At 47.8% G+C, this 15,370-nt stretch overlaps 1 protein-coding gene across 1 annotated transcript in view; it reads left to right on the forward strand.

Annotated features, from left to right (window-relative positions):
* Window positions 1-15,370, forward strand: part of anos1 (anosmin 1) — a gene marked incomplete at both ends in the record, with an annotated part of 40,100 nt that overhangs the window by 8,348 nt on the left and 16,382 nt on the right. Inside the window, 2 exons of the mRNA XM_080839538.1 lie at window positions 13,763-13,825; window positions 14,370-14,592. Of these exons, the coding sequence (XP_080695664.1) occupies window positions 13,763-13,825; window positions 14,370-14,592 (286 nt within the window). The remainder of the gene's footprint in view (window positions 1-13,762; window positions 13,826-14,369; window positions 14,593-15,370) is intronic.

The following is a 15,370-nucleotide window of genomic DNA, read 5'->3' on the forward strand; positions in this document are numbered from 1 at the left end:
ACCCCCAACAGCTTCCAAGAACACAGGGCTAGATTGCAAATTCAGTTATGCCTCTGTAGTATTGTATTTCTTTCCAAGTGCCTAATATGACAGCATAATGTTTAGAGCCCTATAAACTCAACTCCACACAAAAGTTGAGTTTAAATAGAGTTAGTAGAGCAGTTGTTTTCGCCATTGTATGTGTTTATAGAGTTTAGATATACTCTACTGATCTGCATAATTGACAGAGTGGTTTATTGAGGGTTCTCAGTGTGACTGGCTCACAAAAGGCTTTGGCCATTGTGGCCATGTTGAACAATTCCTTCTCACAGGCCAGAGTGTTACAGTGCTGGGCCGTGTGAATGGCCCCACAGCTAGCGATTAGCCTCCTCACTTCATCAACAGCACACAGTGCTCAGTGGAAGTCAAACAGGACGATAAAAGCACTGGCCTATGCAAACCCCCCTGTGACTGCTGTGGGGATCAAGTCTCTTACACACTGAGAGGTTTGTTAAAAGCTCCCACTGGGGTCCCTGAGCAGATAATGTGTGGAGAGATTGGTTAATTATTTAAACAAAGATTCTGACCCCCCCCCCCCCCCCCACCTCGAGTCTGTCAGCACTTTTGGAAATCAAAGCCCTCCAGCATTAATTTGAGTGGGGTGGGGGGGGGAAACGTAATCTTGGCCAGCTCATATGCAGTGTCCAGAGTTGGCCTGACTTGCCAGGGTGCACCATTGTCATGGTGATTAACCCCACTGCCCTCTTGCTGGAGCAGAGAGAGAGGGGGGGCATTCTGGAACGCTAGGGAAGTCATTAGCATGCTATAACATCACCGTTTCCCCCATTGAGCCGGGAGACGCCGGGAGGCCGGAATGCCAGCCTTTTGTGAAGGTTTTTTTGTCATGTTGCTTCTTTATCTTCATACAACCACTTGAAGAAAAAAAAGGAAAGCAAAACTGGGGCTTATCCACCCAAAAGTTTGAAAACGCCTGGCTCCTCTTTTCACTGCAAGTGTAAAGGAAGGGGTATGGAAACAATCAAAACAATCACAAATATCCAACATTTTGAAGTATGCTGAGTACAATCACAACAGCTCTCTGCAAGATTCAAGAATAAAATCACTGGAGTTGATTTGCAAAGAGTTATTTCTCAAACCCAGCTCCACAGCGACATGCATTATTCAGTTGGCCAGTGCAGGCATAGGAACCTATCCAAATATAATTACATTGTTTCCTGAAAATGTTAAATCGAGCACTTAAAAAGTGAAGCCGTAGAAGTGTTCCCCCTGTCTCTCTGGGTGAAATGAATATGTCCACACGAACAGAGAAGGCCCTGTGGCAGAGCAGAGGAGGATTAAATCATTAATCTCTAACTCCGTCGCTCCCTTAGCTGGAAGACTCTGCTCCAGCCTCTCCTCCTCTTCCCCCCTCTCTATTCTACTTCCAAGGTCTTCCTCATCAGCCAGCAGAAAAGAGCTTTATGGTTCGATGTCGTCTATAGACTGCGGGTTTAATTGCAAGGAGTCGTGCCTTGTCCTTAATGGAACAGAACATGTCCAGGTGTCTCTTTTGAGACTGTGCTTTTTGCAATAGTGGCCATTGTGTGGAGGAAGCCCAGGGGGATATGGGTTTTGTGAGCGTGTTTATTCAGTGGCATCACTCTGGAGATTTCCTTTGAATTAGAAGGGAAAGTGAAAAAGGTCAGCAGAATAATCATGGCGCACCTAAGGCTTGCATTGAGGAGTGGTTTTGAAATACTGGCCGTTTCCTCTCCCCTTCTCTGTGTTCTTGCGCTTGAGAACTGTCAGACGTCGCGGTACACGGTAGTGTTGTTTCTGGGTCAATCAGCCCAGTGAAATTAAATTGGTAGCACTGGCACGGTACGCATCTTCATTAATCTTCATTTGAGGAATAACTTTTGCTTCGGGGGGGAAAATATCACATTCCCCCATTTGCTCTAAACTTGGCCGGCCGGAGAGCGTGCGCTGGCGTTTCACTGTGAGGTCTTTGTGTGGTCATCTTTTCTTTGGCGGCCAGCGGCCATAAAGGTTCCTCTGAAAAAGGGCTAGGTGCTAGGCGCTAGGTGCTAGGTGGCTGTTTTATTGCATGAAAGTAAGTGTGTGTGTGTGTGTGTGTGCGTGTTTTATTGTGTGGCAACGCTGGTTTCCTTGTCTGGCAGGAAATGCATCAAAGCACCTTTTGGTTCTCTTCAGCCAGACTCTCACACCTCTTGCAGTGTGTGTGTACGAGGTGTGCCCCCTTCATAGACAGCACAGACTACAGCTGGAAGGCAGTCGCCACCGAGTGTGAAATTGACCTTTTTTTTTTTCTGTTCCGTGGCATGGAGACTGAACTGGATCCAGTCCATCTTTTCAATACTGAGATGTCAGACCCTTCTGCCTGTACACTCTCTCCTCTCTCTTTCTCTCTCTATCTCTCTCTCTCTCTCTCTCTGATTCTCTCTCTTTCTCTGGTTATCTTCCTCTCTCTCTCTCTCTTTCTCCCCCTCTCTCTCTCTCTCTCTTTCTCTGGTTATCTTCATCTCTCTCTCTCTCTCTCTTTCTCCCCCCCCTCTCTCTCTCTCTCTCTCTTCCTCTCTCTTTCTCCCCCTCTCTCTCTCTCTCTCTCTTCTCTCCCTTCTCTCTCTCTCTCTCTCTCTCTCTCTGGTTCTCTCTCTTCATGGTGTTGTTATTCCTCTAGCAGATGCCTTAACATGGGCCATTTATTTCTCAGTATTTCATAGCTCTCCACAGTGGCTTCACTAAACATATTAATGGATCCCTTCTCCATGAATATGTACCTGGTCTCTGTGCCGTAGCAGTGGGAGAGGTGTGGCGTCTGGGGGGGACACGGGGGGCGTCTGGGGGGGGGGACGGGGGGAGTGGTGAGTCTGGCTGGGTGTGTGTGGGTGGCGCAGGAGTGAGAGCCGCGGAGGGCCGGTCAGTCTCCGCAGGGAGGAGCAGCCCTGGACATGGCTGTTAAGTTTCATTGGGTGAGGGAGGGGGCCCTGTGCTGTTGCCTGCTATCTGTGGAGCTCATTATTCACATGGTGGGTGGCACGGATGGGGGGAGAATGGAAGCAAAAGAGGAGCAGGACTGGGCCATACGGAGAGGTGGCGTCCTGCTGAGGTCTAACTCACTCCCAGGGTCATTGTTCATTTCTCAGACCAGTAACGTCTGAAAGGGAGAGACATGTCTTTCATGTGGAATTCAAACAGTTGATAATCTATGGCCAGCTTGTTTATATATATATTGAAAAAGGTTTGAAAGTGGGTTGGCTGCACGTTAAACTGTGTCGTCAGGAATGTGTTCTTATTTAGCCTCCGTGTTCCAAATATACGTATCCTGATTGAGAAATAATCTATTTTGTACAGCTGTCATGATCTGATGTGTCTGCATGTCAAAATAACAGCTTGTTTTTTAATTTTGCTGGTGTTGAAGGAGGATTATCTGAATTAGGACAGCTTGTAAAATCCTCTTTAAGCTATAAAGACTTGTCACAGAAAGAATGCCTGTGATTATTCTCATGCCAGAATCTGTGCCTGGGCTATCTTGCTTATCAGCGTCCACAAGTTCCTCTGGTGGTTCTGTCATCCCTGGACACCCATGCTTTACTTACCCAGAGAGGATGCAGATGGATCAGCAGTGTCCCTCTGAAAAGGGGAAGATAACATGAGATAGAGGTCAACATTGATTTATTGAATGTTTGCCACTTGATTTAGCTGTTTTGTGTCCAAACTATTTACCATAGTGATGTTTCAATTAATAAGAATCTTCCCATTACTAGCAATGATGAGACCACTGGAGAGACCACTTCTTAATTTATAGACACTTAAGAATATGGAGATACATAATGTTCTATTTGTTTAAAATATGCCAGTCCCAAAATGTATTTGGGCTGGATTGGTATAATAATATGATGGAAACACTTTGTTGTATGACATTCTCTGCTGAACAGCACGATTCACAAACTGCATGTGTTTATCAGTCTTCAGCAGCCGCGCTGACATTTGTTGAGATTTACTTGAAATGGTTCTGCAAGGGCTACTCAATTATCTTAAGCCTCGCGCCTGTCTGGTCAGTATGTCGGGGGGGGGGAGTGTGGTGCCTGCTGCTCAGATTCCTAAGGACACCCAATTTATCAGTAATCAAAAAGTCATCCATTCCGTCCTAATCCCTGTCTTGATCCTCTCTGAAACGTGCAGCGGTTTCAATCCTCCGTATGCCGTTACTTTGTCCTATGGCTTTCCATCTGATCTAAGATGGATATAATGAAGCATGTTAATTATTTTGGAAGCCTCCAGGCTCTCTAATATCACAACATACAGTTCTGTATCCGCATCCCCCAACAGATGATTGAAAGTGATTGGGCCACATCTCCACTCCTCACTTCAGACTGCATACTCACAACATGACATGACCGCCATTAAATTTAGACCACAACACACAAGTCTGCCACATGGGCACACATGGGCACACATGGGCACACATGGGCACACATGGGCACACATGGGCACACATGGGCACACATGGGCAACTGGAGTGTTTATAGAGAGCTGGAGCTGAGAGGGAAGATTCATTTACATTTCGTCATTTAGCAGACGCTTTCATCCATTTCAGTTACAGATTGTTTGTGCTGTACAGCTATTGTGCTGTTCATTACCATTCACACACAGTCAGCCAACCCACCTCTTACATTTACATTTCGTCATTTAGCAGACGCTTTCATCCAAAGCCACTTACAAGGATGTATGCACATTTTACATTTTTACACTGATGGTACACTACACATCAGGAGCAATTAGGGGTTCAGTGTCTTGCTCAAGGACGCTTCGAAAGGGAATCGAATTAGCTTCTGATTACTAAACGACTTCTGTACCTCCTGTACCACTGTCGCCCCTAAATGACCGCCATTAAATTTAGACCACAACCAAAGTCTGGCCATGGGCACGTATGGGCTGGTCTGGAGTGTGTATTGAGAGCTGAAGCTGAGAGAGAAGATTCACACATTAGTTTACGTTCAGTGGCATTTGAAGTGTCTATCAACTCTGGAGCTGAGAGGGAAGATTCATTTACATTTCGTCATTTAGCAGACGCTTTCATCCAAAGCCACTTACAAGGATGTATACACATTTTACATTTTTACACTGATGGCACACTGCACATCAGGAGCAATTAGGGGTTCAGTGTCTTGCTCAAGGACGCTTCGACAGGGAATCGAATTAGCAACCTTCTGATTACTAAACGACTTCTCTACCTCCTGTACCACTGTCGCCCCTAAATGACCGCCATTCAATTTAGACCACAACCAAAGTCTGGCCATGGGCACGTATGGGCTGGTCTGGAGTGTGTATTGAGAGCTGAAGCTGAGAGAGAAGATTCACACATTAGTTTACGTTCAGTGGCATTTGAAGTGTCCATCAACTCTGGAGCTGAGAGGGAAGATTCATTTACATTTCGTCATTTAGCAGACGCTTTCATCCAAAGCAACTTACAAGGATGTATACACATTTTACATTTTTACAGTGATGGCACACTGCACATCAGGAGAAATTAGGGGTTCAGTGTCTTGCTCAAGGACGCTTCGACAGGGAATTGAACTAGCAACCTTCTGATTACTAAAAGACTTCTCTACCTCCTGTTCCACTGTCGCCCCTGAGAGAGCACATTCACACATTAGTTTGTGTTTGTGTTGTGTCATTTCAAGTGTCCATCATCCCTCCAAGACCGCTGTCTTTAGCAGTCCTCACCTCTAAAATATCGTGAACATTAAGAAGACTTGTGTTCTTGTACGATAAATCTCACGAGAGGCTAGCCAGGATGATCCAGGCACTGCGCTGAGAGAGAGAGCCTGAGTTTCCCAGGGTTGTGGCCCCTTGAGAAACCACCAAGCAGCTCTTTTATCAGCCATCTGACCTCTCATGATGGATGCATCCTGTTGGGGCTAATTGTCACAGAATGTAAACGGAGCCCAGAGAGAAGCGATGCGTTCCGCTTGGGCCCCAGCAGCGCCTATCGGGCCCTGCACGCCCTACACCGCTTTATCAACACCAATTAACCCACACTCCCAGATCTACAGCAGACGCCGTTTCATGATACCACCAGCAGCAGCAGCAGCAACAACAACAACAACAACAATAACAATAACATCAACGAGAACAGAACAAGAGCAACTGTTGAATGGGGCGCAGATGTAGTTTGATCCGCTGCGGTTTGGGGCTTTGTCTGTGCGAGACGTCGGGATCATTAAGAATTAAGTGAATTGGCTATTACATTCCGCTGCAGACAAAGCCCAGCGCTGCACGAGCTGTTTCGCTTTTTTTTTCTCTCCAGCTCATAAATAAGACAGGCACCTCTGAATGTGAGGTGCATGTATAATTCATGGAATCCCCCCCCCCACAACACCGCCCCCCCCCCCACCCCCCCCACCCGAACCTCCTCTTTCCCCTCCCAACACCGCCCCCCCCCCACCCCAACCTCCTCTCTCCCCTCCCAACACCGCCCCCCCCCCCACCCCAACCTCCTCTTTCCCCTCCCAACACCGCCCCCCCCCCACCCCAATCTCCTCTCTCCCCTCCCAACCCGCTCTGGCAAGCTATCCCTCCCAGTCCTTTTGTTGTCTGCTTCTCCAACTGCATTTAAATTAATAATTGAGGATATACTTCAAGAATGTCTGTTTGATACCACCTGCTAGGCAATTCAGCCCCTGTTCTCTTTTGCCCCTTTCAAAGGGCTAAGGCAGTGCTCTGTCTAAGCACTTTGAACCATTGTTAACATGTTGCTCAGACCAGTGGTAGGAGTATGGGGCTCTACTTTAAAAGGAATTTGTTGTGGTTGAATTCCATCCATCATCCATGCGTTTGTTAAGCTACCGATCACGAGATGTTTTCATAGTTTCTTATGGCCCTTTACCGTCTCTAAGACTCTTAAGAGCTACTGAATCACACAGGTCCTAAATTCTGCGTGCGGTATGGCTTTTATACAGTGAATGAGGGGGGACCCACCCTGGGCGGATGGGCGGATGGATAATTGCTCAAATAAATCTTTGAAAGCTGAAGGATTGTAAACATATGAGAAAAGATTGACAATGCACATCTAAGGACAGCGATGAAAACCAGACACCCCCCCCCGCCGCACACACACACACACCCCCCTCACCCTTCCCCCCAAAGGCTTTTATATGACAGCAGTGAAGAAATGCACATTGAGTATGTGCCCAGCCTTGTTGGACTCTGAACCCACCAGAGAGGGTCCTGGGCTCATTCGTGACTCATGGAATCCTCGGTAAACAGCCACGACCAACACAAACTGATGTGCGTTGCCTTTGAAGTCCAAGGCAACTTGAGTCAAACCAGCGCTTGAGTCCTGATGAAAGATGGAGGGGGTTGGGTTGGGGGGGGGGTGAGGAGTCGTGTTGCGGAGTCGAGTCGAAGCGCCACTAGCTAATCAGCCGCGCTCTTTCTCCAACCTTGACATACCCTAATCCACTCACACACTTAAGTGTGGCAGCATGTTCAGAACTGCTTTGGCAAACACACACACACCTGTGTTGATTTACCAACAAGGAGCATGATGATGCCATGCTTGATATAGCTTGTGCTATCCTGCCCACGGCGTACATGCAGAAGAATAACGTCTCCGAATATAAAGACTTCGCTGAGCCATGATACAAATATCTGTCAGTTCACAGAGTGCGTGCTTGTTTTTTGTGCAAGTTCAGATCAAGGCGTTCACAAGTTGGTATCAATCTTCACCTCTCATTTCTATTCAAAACCACAGTTGGTATCAATCTTCACCTCTCATTTCTATTCAAAACCACAGTTGGAAAGCATTCCTTTAGCAGTGGAGGGTATTGCAAAATTGTTTGGAGGGAAATATGACAAAGAGGGGAAAAGTCTTGAGTGTTTCTTTGATGGTGAGACCTCAAGCACGGTGAGAACATGGTGAACAATTGTAGATACTCACAGCGTGCCTAATTCTTCTCCTAGGCTCTGTGGTTAAAGGGACTATGCTTACCACCCAACTGCTCAGCAAGAGATTAGTTTTTAATTCCTGATATGCCAGGAAAAGCGCGTGTGTACTTTAGCACGGGCAAAAGAATAAAACGCCTGACTGCAGTATGGACTTGGACGAGAATGAAACTGACTTTATGTTATGATAATGTTGTTGGAAGCAGGGCCCATGCCATGAATAAGAATGAGCTGTTGTAAAGGGTAGGCCATGGGTTGGCAGGGGAGCCATCAAGAGTAATAGTGCCTACAGCCTTCCCGATGTTAGAGTGTGTGTGTCTGTGTCTGTGTGTGTGTGTGTGTGTGTGTGTGTGTGTGTGTGTGCGTGTGTGGGTGTGTGGGTGTGTGTGTGTGTGTTTGTGTCTATGTGTGTGTGTGTGTTTGTGTGTGTGTGCAAGTTTGTGTGTGTGCCAGGGATAGCGTAACAGAAAAAAAGGGAGAGAGAAAGAGGTCCAGAAACTGATATGAAGCTCAAGGATGGCGATCAACCTTAGGAGGGGCTGGGTGGGTCGATACGCCCATCCATAGAGGAGGAGGAGGGGGTCACTGAGTCTCCCCTACGTCTATGAAAACAGCAGGGGGGGGGGGGAAGAAAGGACTCATAACTCAGTGCTGTACTGTACTGAGCGTGGCCCAGTTTAAAGCGAGGGCCGACCAACAAAGGGGAGATTCTCCCAGGCCCCTCCCCGCTTGGGTCCTCTTGCGGAGCGTGATCCCACGGCTCACCCCTCCGTGATTCCAGTCACACTCCATAAATCTCCTGCCGCTCCGCACAGAGCTGACACACACACAGCCTCACCACTTTGGTTCAGGCAGATCGACGCGTCTCGTCAGGGGAGAGAGGGAGAGAGAGGGAGGGAGGGAGAGAGAGAGAGAGGGAGAGATAGGGAGGGAGGGAGAGAGAGGGAGAGAGGAAGAGAGAGAGGGGGGGGGAGAGAGAGAGGGAGGGAGAGAGAGGGAGAGAGAGGGAGAGAGAGAGAGAGAGAGAGAGAGAGAGAGAGAGAGATTGGGGAGGTGTGCCGGAGGGAAAGTTTTTCATCGGGTGAAGAAAAGGGAGAGATGGCCCTCAACGCTCTCATCTGGTTGTTTTTAACAGGAGAATCGTAGTGCTGTGTGTGTGGGTGTGGGTGTGTGTGGGTGCGTGTGTCTGTGTGTGTGTCTGTGTGTGTGTGGGTGTGTCTGTGTGTGTGTGTGTGTGTGTGTGTGTGTGTGTGTGTATGTGTGTGTGTGTGTGTCTGTGTGTGTGTGTGTCGTGTCGTGTCGTGTGTGTGAGTGTGTGTGTGTGTGTGTGTGTGTGTGTGTGTGTGTGTCGTGTCTGCTATCGAGTCTGGCCACACGCACGCGTTCTCTCCTGTGTGAGCTTGTTCTGTGTGCGTGCATATTCCCCCCGTGTGATTCAATTTCAAGAGTTATGTGCCTCTTATTATTCTGACTGCAGTGTGTATGTTGAAGCCTGGGGCAATCTTCACTGGTAGCACTTCATGCTTCATTAAGCAAAGCAAAGCACCTCAGCTGCCTTTTGTACATTCGTCTCTGCATAGTTTATGTTGTTTCAGCTGTCCCCTTCGGGATCTGCATGTTTTCAGGACGAGACAGAGATAATCTCGCTATGCCACGGGGAAGTTTGTCTTTGGATGCTCAGTGTCCTCTTTAGTAGTGTCTGCCACCTACACCCCCCCCCCCCCCCCCCCCCCCCACACACACACACACACAGCCTCCCCCAGTCCCCAGTGAGGAGAGTTTGTGGTGGAGCCTCCATTCAGCCTGACTTTCACATCGGCCCCACATAAAGCCTTTCAAGGTTCCCTGGTGCAACAACTGCTGCATTTTATTACAGCGTGAAATGGGCGCGCACACACACACACACACACACACACACACACACACACAGCCGTGAAATGGGAAATGAAAAGAGCCCAACGGCAGACCCCACTTATCCATGCAGAGTGTGTCACGTTCGGGGGAGAAGATAAGGACACAAAGGGAGACGCTGAGGCACAAACGCTTTTGTTTGGAGGCTGCTGTTGCTGCCTTTCACTGGCCGCGCAAGCTTCTGGTAAAACCCCTCAAAGCTCATGTTTAGGTCTGTACAGGGAACCAGTGTGGATGTCTCAACACCTCCCCGCTTTCCTTTGCTCCCAAACAATAAAATGGTGCTTCTTGTTATATTATTTTACTGTGCAGATGCAGCCATCTGAACCAAAGCGTTTCTGCTCTGGACCCTGGGGACACTGACACAGAACACCTGAGCCTGACAATCAGCACTTACTGATGTGAATGGATCCAGTTGTAAACATGTGTTTTAAAAGCCATATTTTATGATTGATGCGAGCGCCTTTGTAATTATAAAGAGCGCTCATATTTGCTTTGGCAGGACATCTGTTGTCACCCTTCCCTTTTCCTGCTAAACTGTCAGTGTGTGGGTGGGGCTGTTGAGAAATGCTGACAGATTGTCAGTTCTCAGCACACCTGTGCAAGAGGTTTCAGAAGTTTCGCTTCTCACTGAACTGCTGCCACCCTCACCTTTTGTGACACGCCTTAATGCTCTGAAAAGCTGAAAAAAATCCAAAAATTCCATCACCTTCGGAAAGAGACGGACTTGAATGTTTGTGATTTATCCCGCTGTTTGACTGATATCAACAGAAAGACAGAATGTTGTTGTTGGGCACGGTTATAAAAAAAAACCTTTAAAGGGAAAAAAGAAGACTCGTAAACGGCTTTTACTCATTTTCCGTCCTTTAACTTTAGTCATATCCTGCGAACATGGGACCATTTAGTGAGAGAGTAGGCCTGATCCCAGGGTTTATGTCCGTTTGGAGATTTGGAGCCTTGGCGTGTGTGTGTGCTAGTTTCCTCAGTTTCCTCAGCGGGTCTGGTGGAGCAAAGCAGGTCATTGTCCAGGTATGGCCTCTGAGACACGCTGGAAATCAAACTAAGGGTGCCGCCGTGTTACTGTAAGCGATAGATAAATCACACACACACACACACACACACACGTACAGACACACACGTACAGACACACAGACACACACACACACACACACACACAAACACACACACACACACACACACACGCATGAACTATCATCATTCTCCTGAGTTTCATACTTTGCCTTGGTCAACTCAGCTTGGAGTTCTTTTTTAGGGGGGAATCCACATCACCATGCAATTTCAGCTTCATCTGGTTGTCATCAAATTTTCCACCAATCTATTCAGATATTGGCGTTCGCTCACCTCTGAATTTTCTAAATCAGTGTTACTTATTCCCGGAGATCCATTCCACGAAGCCTTGCTGTGATGTGGCCTCTCTCACTGAATTTCATCTCATCATCATTAAGGAATACTTGCTTTGGAATCCAGGAAGCTGGCCCGCATTCTGAACACATCATCACCTGTGTTTTAATCTGAGAAATGTTCAGGCGCTGCTTAATCGTGTCCGAACTCTCTGTTAGCCGAGTCGCAAGTGAAAATGTAATGTCCACTTAACACGTTGCCCCCATCTCACTGCTCCAAGGCTGTGCTGTTTAACACTTGTGTGGCCAGCCGATGTCGCACATATTCCCCGGAGACAAGACGCGCCAAGCACTAATTAAGAGAACGTGGAGTGTTATTAAAAAGCTGGCAGGGCGCTGAGGCAGGACCCTGATTTCAGCCTCGCAGGAGCCAGGCTTACGCTCAACCATGTGCGTGTCCCACACACTCGCCATAAAAACCAAATAAACCTTTTCTGTGGGAATGGCATAATAACGACGGACCCGCCTAATGAGCAAATTAAATAGCCATAAACAACTGAGCCTTGAGCAGTGCATTAGACAGAGGCTCTCGTAAAATATTTAAGAGTAGATTTTCCTTTCGCTCTACTGATTTTCCCCTGATGTATCCATGAGTTTCATCCAACCCTGTAGGTGGAGAGTGCTACCTACTATGTCTGTATTTCAGCCTACTGTTAGAACAGAGATGGCCCACTCGTGCCTGCCTATGTCTGTATTTCAGCCTACTGTTAGAACAGAGATGGCCCACTCGTGCCTGCCTATGTCTGTATTTCAGCCTACTGTTAGAACAGAGATGGCCCACTCGTGCCTGCGCTCATGAAAGACGGCCCATGTCATCTGCATACAGTACCAGTCAAAAGTTTGGACACACCTTTAAGTGTTTTCTATACTTTTATTATTTTCTACATTGTAGATTAATACTGAAGACGTTCAAGCTACGAAAGAACACTTATGGAATGATGTACTAAACAAAACAGGTGTTATCTACCATGTAGAAAATAATAAAAGTAAAGAAAACACTTCTCCAAAAATGAGAAGGTGTGTCCAAACTTTTGACTGGTACTGTATGTGAACCTGACGTGGACTCCTTTCCAGTCTGTCTGCAGCGAGATGCTCACGCATGGCTGGGGAGTCACACACAGGCTCAGATTGAAAAAGGCTGAGTCTCGTTGGCTGCCCGACCCGTCTGCTCCGTGTGGTTTGGGTCGGGCCCAGTGGCAGCACAGAAGTTGCCCGACCGCAGTTTTCCCTGTTAGCGCGCTCCCAGGGTTCTCTCTCCGAGCGGGCCGACCCGGCCCGGCACCAGGAACGCCATGAGCCACTCGCTCTGCTCCATCCCGTCTGAAGATGCGCTCCTTTGCTGTGGTGGAATGGCCATGATTCTATCAGACATGCATGAACTTTCATGTTTTATTACATTTGCACACATTGGATTTGATTTGTTGCGGGTGAATAGCCGCACTCACATTGCAAAAAAGAATACAACCATATTGATACATTTTTTCGTTTGCTTCTCATACGCTGTTTGGCTGAGTTTCTGGCGTTGTTGTTACACTATAGTGCATAGCCTCTTTTATCTACAACCCACTCGAAATATCCGGTAAATAAGTTCCATGTGTGGCGGGAAGGGAATCCCAGGAACATTTTAAACGGGGTGTATCATCCATTAGCCTGCCCTCAGTGCAGAACTGGAAGTGGTACAGAGAGAAGAGGGGTGCTGATGCCAGACTCTATCAGGAACAGACACCAAGAGCTGGAGGACCAAGAGCTGATGCATTCCTCTGCTTGCAACTGTGTGGAGACATGAGTGTGCGTCTATATGCATGCATTCATCCATGCATGCATGTGTGTGTGTGTGTGTGTGTGCGTATGTGTGTGTGTGTCTTGTGTGCGTGTGTCTGTGCGCGTGTGTGTGTGTGTGTCTTGTGTGCGTGTGTGCGTATGTGTGTGTGTGTGTCTTGTGTGTGTGTGCGTATGTGTGTGTGTGTGTCTTGTGTGCGTGTGCATATGTGTGTGTGTGTGTGTGTGTGTGCGTATGTGTGCGTATTTGCGTGTCATGTGTGTGTGTGTGTGTGCGTATGTGTGTGCGTGTGCGTATGTGTGTGTGTGTGTGTGTGTGTGTGTGTGTGTCTTGTGTGTGTGTGTGTGTGTGAGTCTGTTACGCTGAACGCTTCTCTTCTTGCCCACACTCAAACGCACCACTGGTCTGGTAAATATTAGAGCACTGGGTGTCCTCTGAAGGTATTTTTGGGGACATATTTGCCTTGTAGGAGTGCGCCCGCTTGATGTGGATAATGTAGTGTGCCGTGTGGAAATGGGAAGGAGATGCACGGAGGTGTTTGGCAGACGGTCTGAGGGGCAGGCTGCTGGTGCTTTGATGTGGTGCTGTCTTTGAAGCACTGTGACTCTGTCCTGTTGTCACTGTCTCTCCTTTCCTCTGTCTCTTTCACTCCATTTCTCATTTGTTCTCTCTCTCTCTCTCTCCCCCCTCCCTCTCACAGTGCCTGGAGCCCTGCAAAGAGTCTTGGGACCTGAAGGAGAACCAGTGCCAGGACTTATGTGAGGTATGTCACAGACTCCGCTGTTTGACTGTGTGTGTGTGTGTGTGTGTGTGTGTGTGTGTGTGGGTGTGTCGGTGTGTGGGGGTGTGTGTGTGTGTGTGGGTGTGTGTGTGTGTGTGTGTCGGTGTGTGTGTCGGTGTGTGTGTGTGTGTGTGTGTGTGTGTGTGTGTGTGTGTGTGTGTAGGCTCAATAGTGTGTGTGTGTGTGTGTGTGTGTGTGGGTGTGTGTGTGTGTGTGTGTGTGTGTAGGCTCAATAAGGGGGAAATTATGAGAAAATGAGACTGAAGTGGAAGCTCTGTGTTCTTAACAGCATGCTGTACATTACAGAATCAAAGCAAGTTACCCACCCACCCATCAAAACCCATGAGTCATGGGCTGCAATGTAAACAGGGCTATTCCTGTAATGGGGCACCTCTCTGACCTAATGGGCGGTGCTGCGTTTGGCATCTCAAATCAATCTGACATGGGTTTTTCCTTCAAGTCATATTTCTTTCCTCCCCCACTTTCTTTTTCTGCTTTTTCTGTCCCGAAACATTCTCCTCCTCAGCCGCTTTTCCCCAAGAAGCACTACGAGTGTCTGACGAGTTGCGAGTTCCTGAAGTCGGTGGAGTCGGCCAAGCAGGGCGACTGCCCCGCCCCGGAGAAGGCCAGCGGCTTCGCTGCCGCCTGCGTGGAGAGCTGCGAGGAGGACGGAGAGTGCTCCACTGTCAAGAAGTGCTGCTCCAACGGCTGTGGACACACCTGTCAGCAGCCCAAGAACCTCTACAAAGGTACTCACGTGCACACACACGTACAGACACACACACATGTACAGACACACACACACGTACAGACACACACACACACACACGTTCAGACACACACACACGTTCAGACACACACACATGTACAGACACACACACATGTACAGACACACACACACGTACAGACACACACACACACACACGTTCAGACACACACACACGTTCAGACACACACACACGTACAGACACACACGTACAGACACACACACACACACACACACACACACACACTCACACGTACAGACACACACACATACACACACACACACACACACACACGTTCAGACACACACACACGTTCAGACACACACACACGTACAGACACACACGTACAGACAGACACACCCACACACACACACACACACGCATGCATAAACATTTTTTTAAGCTCCACTGAAGACAACTGAAACATAACGGTTTAAGAACACCACACTGACTGATACATACTGGTATGCTTATGAATAGATTAAATATTCAGTCTTTTCTGGAGAGTGATTCTACACTATTTGCTACCTAAGCACACACACACACACACACACACACACACACACACACACACACACACACACACACACACACATTGGAGCACATATGGAACATTCACCTCTGTGAAATAATTTTGTATAATTTATGCTGTGGGCCCTTATTTCATTGACGAATTTCATTTCATTTCATTGCGCCTAGCATTTTGCTCATGTTATTAAATTAGGAAAATGATTTCCCCAAGTTATTAAATTAGCTTTAG

The sequence above is a fragment of the Sprattus sprattus genome (genome assembly GCF_963457725.1).
Source record: "Sprattus sprattus genome assembly, chromosome: 5".
In the NCBI taxonomy this organism is placed as follows: domain Eukaryota; kingdom Metazoa; phylum Chordata; class Actinopteri; order Clupeiformes; family Clupeidae; genus Sprattus; species Sprattus sprattus.